A 15,000-nucleotide genomic window follows, 5' to 3' on the forward strand; every position below is an offset into this window, starting at 1 on the left:
GCTAACTATCAGGAGCAGTTTAGGGTTCAGTGTCCCTTTGCCCAGGGACACTTGGACATGTGGCGGGGGAGACGGGGGATCGAACCACCGACCCTGTAGTTGCTGGTCCATCACCCTATCCACTTCGCCACAGCCCCCTTCACTTACTTCCTTAAAACTTTGACATATTCTTTATTTTAAATATAATGAAACATTTTACCACCTTTCCAATAATTTTTTTTTCTTTCATAAATGTACATTAACATTATTTTTCATACTCAGTAAATACACAGATGGGCTAGGAGGATTTCTCTTTCTGTGATGTCACGAGAAAGAGAAATATAGGGTTAAAAAAAACACTCTTTCTGCCTTTTCTCAGGCTAGGATGAACCGATTTTAATTTTTTTTGCACATTTATACTACATAGGATCTCAGAATTCAATACACCTTCATATTCAAACCGGTGAAGTAGGCCTTTAACATTATTTTTCATACTCCGTAAATACACAGATGGGCTAGGAGCGATGTCACGCAGACCAAATACAACATATTTTCCAGTCGTGAGTTGAAGTTTATTCCGTTTTTTTTTTAATTGTCGTTTTAACTTCTGTGTTTGTGAAAGCTTTTTTAGTAATGTGTGATACATCCTTTTTTATACGGTTTCTATTTTACTTATTTTATTGTTTTGAATTATTCTCTGTTCCTGTTTCTATGTTTGTTAAGAACGTTGTAACATTGTTAAGAAAAGTGCTATATCAATAAAGTTTATTATCATTATAAAAAGTTAATTATTATTGAAGTATTTCTACATGGAGACTAACAGTCTGGTGAAAACTGTGTGCTCTCAGTCCACCTGTGACCTTACACTCACACACACACACACACACACACACACACACACACACACACACACACACACCTGTACACACACACACACACAAACACACCTGTACACACACACACACACATACAAACAGACAAGCACACACACACACACACACAGACAGACAGACACCTGTACACACACAAGCACACACACACACACACACACACACACACACACACACACACGCACACACACACCTGTACACACACAAGCACACACAGACAGACAGACAGACACACACACACACATGTACGTCTAATGGCCGCTACAAACTGTCCAAAAAAAAGCTGAAAGATGTATCAAAATAAAATAATATAGCTCAAAAAAAAAATAGATTGTGAGCATCTGCCCTGAGTAAACGCTGAGTTAATGGTTTATTTATGGGGCCAGAGCTGTTTTTCTGGTCTGACCACCTCTAGGCAAAGGGATTACTATCTCATTCTTTAACAACAAACGCTCAAACAAAGAGGTGACACCCAGGGACCAGACTGACTCCTTTGATGACTGACATTGACACAGACTGATTTAAACCAAATATTTATTCTTTTGTGGAAAAAGATAAGAGGGAGTAGTAGGACCAGAAACGTGTTAACTTCTTCCTATCCCTTTTGAACATGAATGATATAATTTGAGTTATGTATTTGTTTCTTAAGATCTTGAGGATCCCATTTGTTTGTTTTTAAATTTAAAAAAAATTTCCTTTTTCACTGCTCATTTGTTTTATTAATTTTTTGTATTATTTTTAACATGTTCAATAAAAAAAAAAAAAAAAAAAAAATTTAAACTAACTGTCTCAAACTGTTTGGATTTCTGTTATCATGAACTGGTGTTATGATGAGTTCTGCATTCACCAGCAATAAATCGATGGTCTCGTTTGCTGTCATTTATGATCATCAGAGGAAATTTATGAACTATGAACTACTGTGTTAGTTACTACTGAACTTAAAGGTGCTATGAGGAACTTTTAAATATTTCTGAAACAGTCTCATTTTTCCTCTGATGATCATAAAGTACAAACGAGACCATCAGTGCAAAGAATGCTATTTTTATATAGTTTTGTCCTAATGCCTTTGTCATGGGTAATACGCTCACCCAGGAACAACAGCTGGCGTAGTAAAAACACTGACGCTTTAGTCCAAAGGGGGACGCTAGAATTAACACAAACTGAAAGTTCCTCGGAGCACCTTTAAATGTTGTACAGCAGTCTTTGGTAAACTCTGGTTGTTTTTAAATGTGCCATAAATGTATCAATCTTATGCGTTCGCTATTATTTGCTGACTTTTGTTTTATTAACTGTTTAACCTTTAAATTATTATATTTGCCTTTCATTGCGACACTAAGCACTTCATATTTCGACTGTATTTCATCTTATTTTTAATATTATGCTATTTTGTGTCTATGTTCATTTTCTGATCATTTTAATGTGAAACTTGTATCATAATGCATAGAATGAAGCACTTTGAGCTGCATTTACTGTATGAAAGCTGCAATACAGTTTATTATCTGTCTGTCTGTCTGTCTGTCTGTCTGTCTGTCTGTCTGTCTGTCTGTCTATCTATCTGTCATTATAAAATACATTAAATTCACACTGTCGTACCAAAACACAAGTAGTGTCGGCTAGAAATCTATTCATCAAAACCAGTTGATTCAATAGAATTCCCGGAATAAAACTACAGTGTGAATACAATATTCTACAGAGGTGTGGGCTGGGCTAGGAATTAATATGCAGGCAAAACTCGGCATAACACCGGATGGACACACCTGTAGTGGACACAGACACAGACACACACACACACACGCACGCACGCACGCACGCACACGCACACGCACACACGTACACACCTCATGGGAGAAGGTAGGGTATTAAGGAAAGAGGCGACAAAGGAAGGATTTCATACCGTGAAGCAAACTTTCGTCTGTTCTGTGTTTCCCACACGGTCCAAACCGAAACCAAACCGGGTCAAACCAGCTCGGAATCCGGGCTAATACACTCCCCGAGCTCCCTGTAACTCCCGGTACCAACAGTTAACCTGGATTAGACCGTTTTAACCTGGTAAAGCGAGACGAGACGAGCCGTGTGTGTGTGTGTGTGTGTGTCTCTCTCTCTCCCTCTCTCTCTACCTGTCACAGTAATCACTGCTGTGGGCGGGGTCTCCAGGAAGTGACGACAGTTCTTCCGAAGTGTGTTGCCAGGTCCGCTATTAATAAGCTTTATTTTTAATTATATAGGCTACTATCTATGTTTATAAGCGACTTTGGGCTTGTTTGTTTATCAGTAAAGTGGCTTGCAAATAAATAGGCCTATTGGTTGTCGAACTTGTCGCGTTTTTTGGCCTATAGTTTAATTGTTTAGCCTATTAGTAGCCTGTTATCTTATTATTTAGCCCGCTCATTTATGTATGAGAGACTAAACTTATGTGCCTAATTTTCTTTATATAGTTTTTATATATTAGAATATGTGTGCGCTTTTTATGGCATATGCTTCTAGTTTGATATTGAATTGTTGCCTAGTGTTTGCATTAAACGCTGTGGAATCATATAATGTAGCCTACCTAAAACGTTCTTGTTTCCCTTTTAACCTGTTATTTTTTATTTTATTTTTTTTTGTAAAATGTTTTAATTCTTTTATTTAAATGTTGTATTTTTATCCATGTTTTAAATTTGTTCCTTTTTTTGTATTTGTATTCTTTATTTGATTTTAACCCTGTGAAGCACCTTGAGTGGCCCTGTGCCTGAAATGTGCTTTATAAATAAAATTGCCTTGCCTTGCCTAAAAACAATTCATTATTTTTTTGTTTTGTTTAGACGTTAAAAGGAAAATGTTGCAAGTTGCAGTAATATATTCTTGGCTTGCGTCATAGCGTAGGCCTGGTTGCTTGTTTTTTTTTTTTCGCCCGAACTGGCAACCCTACTCGCTGCTCTCTTAAAGCGGACGTCTGCAGCCCTACAACACGGAACAACAACACACAAGGCTTCTGCAGAACGAACTGGGACGCAGGCTAAAGCAGTAGTGGCTACGTTAGTTCGTCAGATAGTTTCAAAGCCAGTTTAGTGGTGTTTTAATTATATTTTCAACTAGGCTATTTATTAAAGAGCTTGAGCAGAGAGGCGGACATGGTCTCCACGGTGCAAAACACAGACGTAAAGCAGGTAAGACTCACCTGAGGACTGGGGTATAGGCGGTTTACGTTGGACTGTTTGCATTTGATTAGATTTTTTATTAATCTCAAACAATCAAGATACTGTAAAAGACGATAAGAACAATCATAGTAAACAAGATAAAGCCCATAGGATACATGTCTCCAAATAAAGACTAAAGAATGGATAAATCAGATTCCATCCATGGAATGTTGTTTTGTTTCAACATTCCACATTAAAGGTGGAGTCAGTGATTCTGGAGAACGCTTGTTGTCAAAATCACTTGTTGTCCAAACCAGTTCATATCTCCTCAGTAAATGTCTGTCTGTACTATGTGTGCTGAGAAATTACCCAGTGTTAATACACAGCCTAGACTCTGTAAACTGGTATGTAAACAAAGGGGGGCCACCATAGCTTGCAACCCATTTACAGAGCCTAGGCTGCGTATTATCACCAGATTTTTTGGGGTAAAAGGGGGTTGCTTTTCATATTTATTTTTAAGGGGGCACAAATGTGTCTTTACTAAGTATTGACAAGACATATCTATCCATATAAGACTTAGGCCTATATTAAGCAACCCAGGAACCTATGCATATGTTCTTAAATATTATTTCTGTATTGGTCTTTTGGTGTTTAAATATCAGATAAAAGCGCTAGTTAAGATGCAATGCGTTTTTCTCTCTCTCTCTCTCTCTTCTACAGAAAGATGCTGACCGTGCCGTGGTTGTCGCGGTAACGTCACGTTCGGTGTTTGAACCGGAACCTGGCGATGGAGTTTACGGGGAGGGCGTGGCCTTTAAACTGCTGCAGGTCAGAATAAAAAAAATATATAATTTTTATTTTTTTTCATTTATTTATTGGGTTTTTTTCATTTTTAAGGGAGAACAAGAACGTACACAAAGAACAGCTGCCTCCGAGCTCAAACGAAATCAAAATATATCGCACAAAAAACCACAAGCTTTCACACAAAGATGCAAATAGACATGAAAAGTAAAAAAAACAAAAAAAACAAGCAGCGACTAAATAACGTAAGGAACTAATATTACATTTTTTATATCAAGTTATTTTGAAGAAGCATTTGTTGTTAGTAGTCCGCCCAAATGTGGATCTATCCGCCGCTTAAAATAGTCCCCAAAAAAATGCAGAATTTCCTCTTGTTTGCTAAGATTTACACTTATTGGCAATGAAAGAACTGCAGCCACCATCTGTTTACAAGCACGCCAAGCCTCTTTTTTTATGAAGCAAAAGTGAAGTCGAAAAGTAATGACAGGTGTGTTTTACAATAGAAAATATAGAAAAAAATACTGACTGAAACTTTAAAAGAACATTTGCAGATAATTTAAAGGTGCTCCGAGGAACTCTCAGTTTGTGTTAATTCTTGCACACCCCCTTTGGATAAAAGCGGTAGTGTTTTTACTACGCCAGCTGCTGTTCCTGGGTGAGCGTATACCAATGACAAAGGCATTAAGAAAAACTATATAAAAAAATAGCATTCTTTGCACTGATGGTCTCGTTTGCTGTTTCATGTAATTTATGATCATCAGAGGAAAAATTTGACTGTTTCAGAAATATTTAAAAGTTCCTCGTTGCACCTTTTTTAAATTAATATTTATTTTTTCCAGGCGCTGCAGAAAGTGAATGAACGTCTTCTTGAGGAAAATCCTTCTGAGTCGCTGCTGTTTGACGTCGTTCTGATCACCACGGACACCGAGCAACAGCAGCATAGCAACCGCATCATCACCAGCACCAGACATTACGGTAATTTCACTTTCATCAGCTACACCATACATAGCAATACGGTTATCTGACTACAATGGCTAAGCCTAAAACCAAAAGCCGCTGAGGGGTGCAGTTAATCTTCCGGCCTTTACTCAGAAAAACGGGTTGATGAAAGAAGACACAGTTTGAGGCAGATGAGGAGGTCCCAGGAACAATTCTTTTATTTACAACAAAACTCATCCTGCAGTCAAAACGAAGCCACTGGGGCGGCAGTGGCGAAGTGGGTAGGGAGTTTGCCTCTGGTGTGCAGGGTCGGAGGCTCGATCCCCCGTCTCCCCGCCACATGTCGAAGTGTCCCTGGGCAAGACACTGAACCCCGATTTGTTCCCGATAGTTAGCTTAGTTAGCTTAGCACCCTAGTGCTAAGCCTACCCTGCGTGGTAGCTGCTGCTATCGGTGTATGAATGTGTGTGTGACTGGGTGAATGTGTACAAAAAAACAATGTAAAGCGCTTTGAGTCTGTGATAAACGGAGATATAGCGCTATACAAGTCCATTTACCAATAAAAAGTTAAAGTGTTTGTAGCCAAAAAACTAATAGAGGTACATGCATAAAAGAAAAAGCTATGAAGAGTTCCTGTATACTAAAAGATCTGTCTCTTCCTGAATTGTGGTGGCCTTTAACCTGCAAATCTAAGTGAGCTGATTGGTCCTTAGGTCAGTAAGCTCCGCTCCTCCTAACACCTGATTGGTGGGCCCTAACTAACTCTGACCTATACGGTTTCAGAGGACATCTGGGGTAATCATCACCTGAAGGTGATATACCATTTGGGGCCAGGAAGTCTGATTCAGTAACTTTAGGACAATCCCTTTTGGCCAGGGGCCAATAAATTAGCTGTTAACTCTTAACCAAACTGTCCTAAATTGCCCCCACCAAGGACCGTCTCGGAGCCCTCTATTGCGTACAATTTGAATGATCTACAGATCAGCCTGCTGGCTTCCTCAACTTAAGCAATCCACATTCCTAACTCTGGTCCCTGCAAGATGAGACTAACTCAGTGTCGTGTCCTCCTGAAGCAGTATAGCTTAATATAAAATATTTAGTAACATAATACACTACAGGGGACAATGGCGTAGCATGCTTGCATAGCGGTCAAAAAACTATATGTGCTTCTCCACCTGTTACCTGACACAAGGTTCCTGCCTAAATAGAAATGTGACCTAATGCAAAATGGTGACACCTAGTGGACAATTTCTGTCCTACACACACATAGTACGTTTTGAGTAGGTCGCAGATGTACAGTATGTGAAATTTTTTTTTATGAATATTTCTACAAAACATTTCTGCTGCTGAGAGACCACTCCAAATGTTCTGTGTCTCTTGTTTGACTATTTATAGGCATATGTTTGAGTAAAATGTACTTTTTGGTTTTGCTCTATAAACTACTGAAAATATTTCTTACAAATTCAGAATAAAGAAATTGTCATTTAGATAATTTTCATTCAAGTAGTGAAGAGATGAATATTGAAGAAAAAAAACAGACTGGTCTCTTCATCTATTCCAGAGCTGATATGTTGGTGACAGCGGTGCCTTCCTGTAGTGATGATGTAATCCTCTCTGTCTGTGTTTCAGGTCTAGAGATCAGCAGATTCTCTTTCTGCGCTGAGGAGGATTTCACGGAGAGTTTAGTGCAGAATCACGTTCATCTCTTCCTGACCACGGACCAACACGAGGCGCAGCAGGCCTCACAGAGCGGTGCGGGGTTTCTTCTTCTTCTTCTTCTTCTTCTTCTTCTTCTTCTTCTTCTTCTTCTTCTTCTTCTTCTTCAGCTGGTGTGTGATGGACATGAACCTCCAGAGAATATACTGCTGATTACAGTCTCCGTCAGATACTACTTGAGCCTGAACATCTAATTAAAGTTGCTACGAGAAATGTTTAGTTGTTGTGGATTCTAGCAAAAGTGGGGTGTAGCAAAATTTGTTCAGGAGGGGTAGTGTTTTTTTTACAAAGCCAGCTGTTGTTCCTGGGTGAGCTTACCCATGACAAATGCAATAAACTATAAAGAAGGAAAATAACATTCTTTGCACTGATGGTCTCGTTTGCTGTTACATTATGATCATCAGAAGGAAAAATTAGACTGTTTCAGAAATATTTAAAAGTAGCACCTTTTTAAACCAGGAATCGGTGTGTTTTGATGACTGGTTGATTGTGTATTGCATGACTTGCCTGTCTAAATGAAGGTGAAATAATAGTAATGTTGGTTGTCTCATGCCTGTTTTGATTGGTGCAGGAGTTCTCTGTGCTCTGCTGGACCCTCTAACAGCTTCCTGTCAGTCAGACCAGCTCAGAGTCATGTTCTGTGAGGATGACGTCATCAAACCTGACACCAGCCCGTTGCCAGGGAGACAACAGGCCAATCAGGTACGCACAGCCAAAACACTTAGCTGCTTATGTGATGTTGGTAACACTCACTCACTCACGCACACACTCACTCACTCACACATCCACACACACAACCACACGCACGCTCACACACACTCACTCACTCACTCACTCACTCACACACCACACCACACCGACAAACAGACACACTCACTCACTCACTCACTCACTCACTCACTCACTCACTCACTCACTCACTCACTCACACAACCACACACACAACCACACGCACGCTCACACACACACACACACACACACACATCCCACAGCCACACCCTGCTGAAGTCTTAATAATTCATATTGAATATTTTACCATTAATGACTTACTACCTCCCCAGAGTCTGTCAAGTAATAAAGAACAACTTTTCTTTTCAAGTAATTACACATTACTAAAACCAACATACTTCTGAATATTAGATTCCATTTCTACCAAGTCTATTCTAAAAACAACACCAATAACTTCTACACACTGTACCTTTAACTTAAAAATCAGGTGTGACTTCATAGGGCTTTTATAAACCATATTCCCCTCCACTCCAGAGTCAAGTACTTCTGGGTCATCTCGTTAGGAACACAAACACACAACTGTAAAAGTGAACACACAAACAAAAGACAAAATGAAATAAACAAATATAACATGGCGTACTCTACTAAACAGGTTTTCTATGGCATTCAAGGACCTTTTTTAAACCCTATCCCCCCTCCCTCCCTTCCTCCCCAGTCTCTTTCTCACTCACTCACTCACTCACTCACTCACTCACTCACTCACTCACTCACTCACTCACTCACTCACTCACTCTCACACACACACACACACACACACACACACACATCCCAGCACACAGCCACACACTGCTGTCAAGTCTTAATAATTCATGCAGAAGATTTTACCATTATTGACTTAACAGTAGAGATGCACGTAGCAACTCAATTCCCCAACGTTTAAACAGAAGTTTTAATTTCTTCTGGTACGTAAACAAAGTGGGCCCTCCACCATAGCTAGCAACATGCATGTTTACAGATGGGCTGTGTATTAATACTGTGGGGTTTTTTTCAGTGCACACACACAGTACAGACAGGTAGCCAATCATGAGGAGATATTCACTGATTTTTGACAACAAATATTCTCCAGAATTGCTGAATCCACCTTTTAATTTTCAAGTGCACATGCTACTTTTCCATGAGTTGGGCAATTAATTAATTTTCTAAAATAACAAAGAACAACTTTTCTTTTCAAGCAATTAAAACTACTAAAAACATACTTGTGAATATTAGATTCCATTTCTACCAAGTCTTTTTTGAATTTTTTCTTCTTTTTTTTTTTTTTTTTTTTTTTTTCTTATTTCTTTTTTGAATTTTCCTGTTATAATGTTATTTATATATAACATTGTTTTTATTGAAGCTGACTCAGGGAGATTCGCACAAGAATCCCAATGCACTTGTACTTGTACCTGTGCAAATGGCAATAAATATATTCTATTCTATTCTATTCTATTCTATTCTATTCTATTCTAAAAAAATCATCCTTTCTGATTCTGATTCTGATATCTCCCCAGACCCTGTCCTGTCAGCTGGGTGAGATGCGTGGGAGGTTTGGATTGGTCGACAGCCCTCTGAGCCTTGTGCTGGTGACATCACATGGCAACAGGCAGAGCTGCGGCGTCGCCATGAGGACGCTGCGTTCCCGTGGCGTTACCATGGACGAGGCGTACTGTCTGGCCGGAGCCCCGCGGGGACCAATCGTATCGCTGCTACAGCCGCACTTCCTGCTTAGTGACGGCTGCAGCGGAATGGAGGAGTGATAGTGATGTCATCGTGACCTCACAAAAAAGAAAAAAAACTGTGGCTGTGTTCGAAAAGCCCTACTAACGTCCTACTCATACTAAAAGCTCTACTTGCGTCCTACTCGTACTCATTTTGACGTCAATTTGAGTATGTGACGGTTGTGTATGCGAGTTTGTGTAGGTGAGAAATGCCCGGATGAGAACCTACTTCCGGGAAGATTTTGTGTGTGGATCGATAGGTTTACTTTTCCTACTCAATCGCCCCACAATGCATTGCGTCTTTTCAAACGACACGGAATTTTTTTTAATTCTTTATTGATTCTGTATACGTCAGTGTAAACGGTCCGACCAACCTCGCATACACAATCGTTCGTTAAGTAGATAGTATGTAGTATATATACATGTTGAGTATGTAGGAGGGAGGATGTTAGAAGGGCTTTCGGTATGAGCAGGACATTAGAATGGCTTTTCGAACACAGTGTGTGTTTTTGAAATATGTTGCCAAATGCTCACAATGAATTTAAAGTTACTCACTAGTTTGAACTGATCCTATCTGCCTTAAAGAGCACACCAGTATTACAGAAACCTCCCAACTCACAAAGCCCATCATAACTGTAGCCATGGTCAAAGCCCATCTTAACTGTGTAGCCATGGTATTTGAGTTAGGACCTGAATTAGGAAAATAGCCATTACAGATTAACAGTTCTTCCTTTCAAAATAGGAAAGGTGTATAACCGAAGCGTCCTAACTTCCCAAAATCTTTATGCTTGTTTTTTTTATTCTTTTTTTAATAACCATTCGGCCATCCTACCTTTTCACTCTGACCTTAAGGCCAACTGTGTTTTGCTTGAACTATGGCTGTGCTTCTATTGTTTTTAGAAAACAATAACTTACTAACAGAAAGGCTATTTAAAGGCAAGGCAAGTTTATTTATATAGCACAATTCAAACACAAGGCCATTCAAAGTGCTTTACAGGGGCAAAAGACCCAGATGACAATATCATAAAACCCCAGATATAGACCCCCCCCCCTGGCAATGATCCTACAGTTAGGCGAGCAGCTGCATACAACTTTATTTGTATAGCACATTTCGTACACAAGACACCTCAAAGTGCTTTACAGATTTACAATCAAACTACAATCAAACAACAAGGTATGTTAAATAAAAAAATGCTCCGACCAGCTTTGGAAACGCCAACTATGCAAACAAAGTGCTCTCCCTGTTGTGGTAAAAAGTAACAAAGGCACTCTGTCTTTTAGCTAAGGGAAACTTTCAAAGTTAAGTGGCTAAAATGGCAAAAATATCTCAACCTTGTCAACCTCAATGTCACACAATTTTAACAGGAACAGCAATCAGCAGAGTGGCTCCTTGTAACATAAAGTTAAATCAAGGCGATTCTTTTTTTTCACAGTGACCAGACCGTCTGTTTTTATATTCCAAAAACAATATGTCCTCCAAAGATGTCACAAACATCTCAAACTCGTCTGCTTTTCAAGTTAAAGGCTTTTTATGCCACATATCGTTTGTTGAGCCAAGTTACCTGTTAGCCTACTCAATAATATCAGGCTGGACACAATGTTATGATGAAATAAATAACTAAAAGTATGTCCTAATTGTAGCATCCTGCATGCAAACTATCTACTGTTTATGGTCAGCTGTATGTAGTGTATATAAAAAAAGAAAGAGAATGCAATTTGGAACACAGGGTATAAGTTAATTTGACGTTTTTGACCGTTATTGCTGAGACACTTTCATCATACTGCATCTGTTACTTTGTGTTTACCTGCAGCTGTACGTTGCCCACACTCTGCACTGCCACATATTGGGTTAGTTAAGTTACATTATTAGTCAATGGCTATAGCCTACATTTGAAATTTGTCTTTTTCGCATATCCTCTCTCAAGATACCAACCACACTTCAGGGAGCTCCCGTGGCAGGCCCGGGCTCGAATCCCGTCCCGGGTCAGCATTTTTTTGAAGCACTGTATGTTGAAACGGGGTGATGTTATTCCAGAAAGATTGTATTTTTATAAGTGACAAAGGGCATTTCAGATATGTGTGCTCTTGATGCATGGATATGAAAGATATGCACTTGTGAAATATTAAAAACAAAGATGGAGTAACAGCTGGTGTGTGGTGTGTTTGTGTGTCAGTGTTGTGAGAAGACCAGCAGATGGAAGCAGAGAGCTTTGTGAGACCGTCCCATGTTCATGAAAATGTGACGTTTTCTCATATTATCCCTGCGTTCCAAATCACGTACTTTTTTACTACACTACATACTAATGTACAGAAGAGTTTTAGGGCCACAGAAAAATCAGATAAGGAAGATTTTTCTTTTCATTTGGTCGAGGAAATGTCAAGAATAAAGACGAATACTCCAAATTGCAATTGAAGTTAGTGCATTTATGTATTTTCAGCATACTACAATTGACGTGCATGTATTGGGACATCTTGAATCTTTTTGTGGCGTACTAAATAGTATGGAAGTATGGGGATTGGAACGCAGGGTAGGTTAATGAAGAGGCTACAACAGTCTTTAAAGGTGCAGTGTGTAGAATTAAATGCAATTTTTTCATAAATGGAATCTAATATTCTTACTTACTTATATATTCTAATATATAAGTAAGTTTTAAACCTGCAGTGTGTAGAATTGTGGGTTTTATTTCCTAGCAGATTTTGTAGAAAGTAATTATAATATCCATAAGTACATTTAGTTTAGTGCATAATAGCTTAACATTTTTTTTTTAATTATTTTTTTTCCCTTAGAAAGGGTCTCATATATGTCCATATTTCTGCATATTTTGGACCAAGGCCTAGTGCCGCCATCTTGAAAGTGTCATAGTTGGAACGTCATCAGGTGCATTGTTTAAAATTTAGAATTGTTCTTGTCCTTGAAGGCCACTGTAGCTTCTGTTATTATTCAAAAGGGTTGGGGTTACGCAGGGAGTGTTGCATTCTAGAACTTTGTAGAACTTTCTTGATGATGTCATATTACACACTGCACCTTTAATTTGTGTATAATATAGTTGAAAATAAAACTATTTTTCTGCCTTCCGTTTACAGAGCCTAGGCTTTGTATAAACACCAAACATTTTTTAGCGCACACACATTATTTTACCTAGTTGCTGCTCTTCTCTTTACCTTGTAAATTGCACATTCTATATTGTTGCTGCTTTTTTTCTTCATTTTACTTGTCTATTGTATATATTTCATATTTATATATTTCTTTCTTGGCATTCAGTCTGTGGAAAACAAAAGGAAGAATTTCATTGTATGACTGAGAACATGTTAAATGGTATTCTTATTGTGCGTATGACGATACACACTTTGAATCTTGAATAGAGGATGTGACGCAGGAGGAGGCCAAGGTGATCTGCGTCTCTTCGCTCCTGCTGCCACAAATGAAAACACCACACACACACACACACACACACACACACACACACACACACACACACACACACACACACACACACACACACACACACACACACACACACACACACACACCATGTCCGCTGTAATGGAACATCTCGGCGTGGTTGTGTGTTTGTGACAGTCTCGTATTGTCTCAATGTTCCAGAGGTAGAAAACACTTATAATGCTCATTGTGTTTCCATTCTAAAGAGTGACGGTCCTGTCGAATGCCGCCATTGTCAGCACCGCCTCCTCTTGAGCACAAACGATCTTTAATTAACAGAAGAATGAAGAATCTGCAGGAACATTTATTTCTATCGCTGAATCCGCTCCGTGCAAATAAGTTTCTGTTCAAAACTTCATGAACTACTTCAACCGGTTAAAGGTGGAGTCAGCGATTCTGGAGAACGCTTGTTCAGAAAAAGATTTAGGACGTCCCAATACATGCACGTCAATAGTAGGCCTATGCTGAAAAATACATAAATGCCTCACTAACTCCATTGCAATTTGCAGCATTCATCTTTATTCTTGACATTTTTCGACATAATGAAAAAAAAACTTCCTTATCTGATTTTTTTTTCTCTCTCCTGTGGCCCCTAAAACTCTTCTGTACTTTAGTATGTATTGTAGTAAAAAGAAAGAGTATGTGATTTGGAACGCAGGGTTGATGTTATGTGGATTGAAGGAAGAATGTGAGACAGTTGTTGGAACACTTAACACAATTTATTAACAAATCAAGAATAGAATGATGAATTGAAATCTAAATGAACTTAAAACACAAACCCAACCATCACCCTCCTTAAAGGATGAAAAGTAGAAAAACACACAGACACCACCCACAGCATGGCCTGCTGCAAAATGGCACAGTCGACTATGCTGTTTTTTTTTTATCTTTGATTACATGAATTTTATTTCTGTAATTTTAGGTTGCCTTTTAGATATCTGGCAGGGGACAACAGATGCAAACTAGCCTCTTGGGCTAACTCTGGCTCACTCAGCCTACATTTTGAATGTTGATTAGTGTGCAATGTCCCTGAACTAAACCAATAAACAAAATAAAGGGAGACAATGAAGTCACTAGTTCTCCTGCTTAAATACTAAAATACAGTATTCTCCTGTATTCTAATTGACCACACCTGTGTGTGATTGAGTGGCTCAGCACACCTGAGCTCACTCTATCAGTGGCAAACCAACCCTGCATTCCGAATCACATACTCTTTCTTTTTACTACACAAAAAAATCACGAAAAAAAGTGACGGAAAGCGGCGTTTGCTTTTTTCAGTCTGGATAATAACAAGTTTACCACCGGGTTTGTTTTGTTAAACCTGACATTCTTTCATAGAACGCAACTAGTTAGAGATAGCCTAGGTTTGCAACGCGTTTGAGACACATGCGACCACTCTATTTGAGACTAGATTTGTCGCACACTTGTTTTGAACATGTTCAAAATTTATGCGACAGGACTGCGACTCATGCGAGGAAATTGAGACCTCCGCGAACGTTTGGAGACAGTTTGGAGACTCCCTCGCGAATGCAGTCTCCAACTTTTCGCAGCCCAGTGAGATAGGGGCTTACGATTCTGGGACTCCACTTCACACACAGAAAACAGTGTCTTCCCTGACGGGGAATCGAACC

At 39.1% G+C, this 15,000-nt stretch overlaps 3 protein-coding genes across 3 annotated transcripts in view; 2 read left to right on the forward strand and 1 right to left on the reverse strand.

The window, feature by feature from the left end:
* Positions 1-2,960, reverse strand: part of LOC307250666 (GRAM domain-containing protein 4-like) — a 24,629-nt gene extending 21,669 nt beyond the window's left edge. The window contains exon 1 of the mRNA XM_080027809.1: positions 2,764-2,960. The gene's annotated coding sequence lies outside the window, so the exon portion shown is untranslated. The remainder of the gene's footprint in view (positions 1-2,763) is intronic.
* Positions 1-15,000, forward strand: part of aass (aminoadipate-semialdehyde synthase) — a 519,315-nt gene that overhangs the window by 325,933 nt on the left and 178,382 nt on the right. The window lies entirely within an intron of this gene.
* Positions 3,855-11,094, forward strand: LOC307250153 (cytosolic 5'-nucleotidase 1A). Its single transcript, XM_080027129.1, has 6 exons — positions 3,855-4,015; positions 4,706-4,813; positions 5,626-5,761; positions 7,355-7,477; positions 8,013-8,143; positions 9,721-11,094. Exons 1-6 carry the CDS (start codon positions 3,980-3,982, stop codon positions 9,964-9,966), a joined length of 780 nt encoding a protein of 259 aa, XP_079883255.1. The 5' UTR covers positions 3,855-3,979; the 3' UTR covers positions 9,967-11,094.

The sequence above is a fragment of the Ammodytes marinus genome (genome assembly GCF_949987685.1).
Source record: "Ammodytes marinus genome assembly, chromosome: 5".
Lineage (NCBI taxonomy): Eukaryota > Metazoa > Chordata > Actinopteri > Uranoscopiformes > Ammodytidae > Ammodytes > Ammodytes marinus.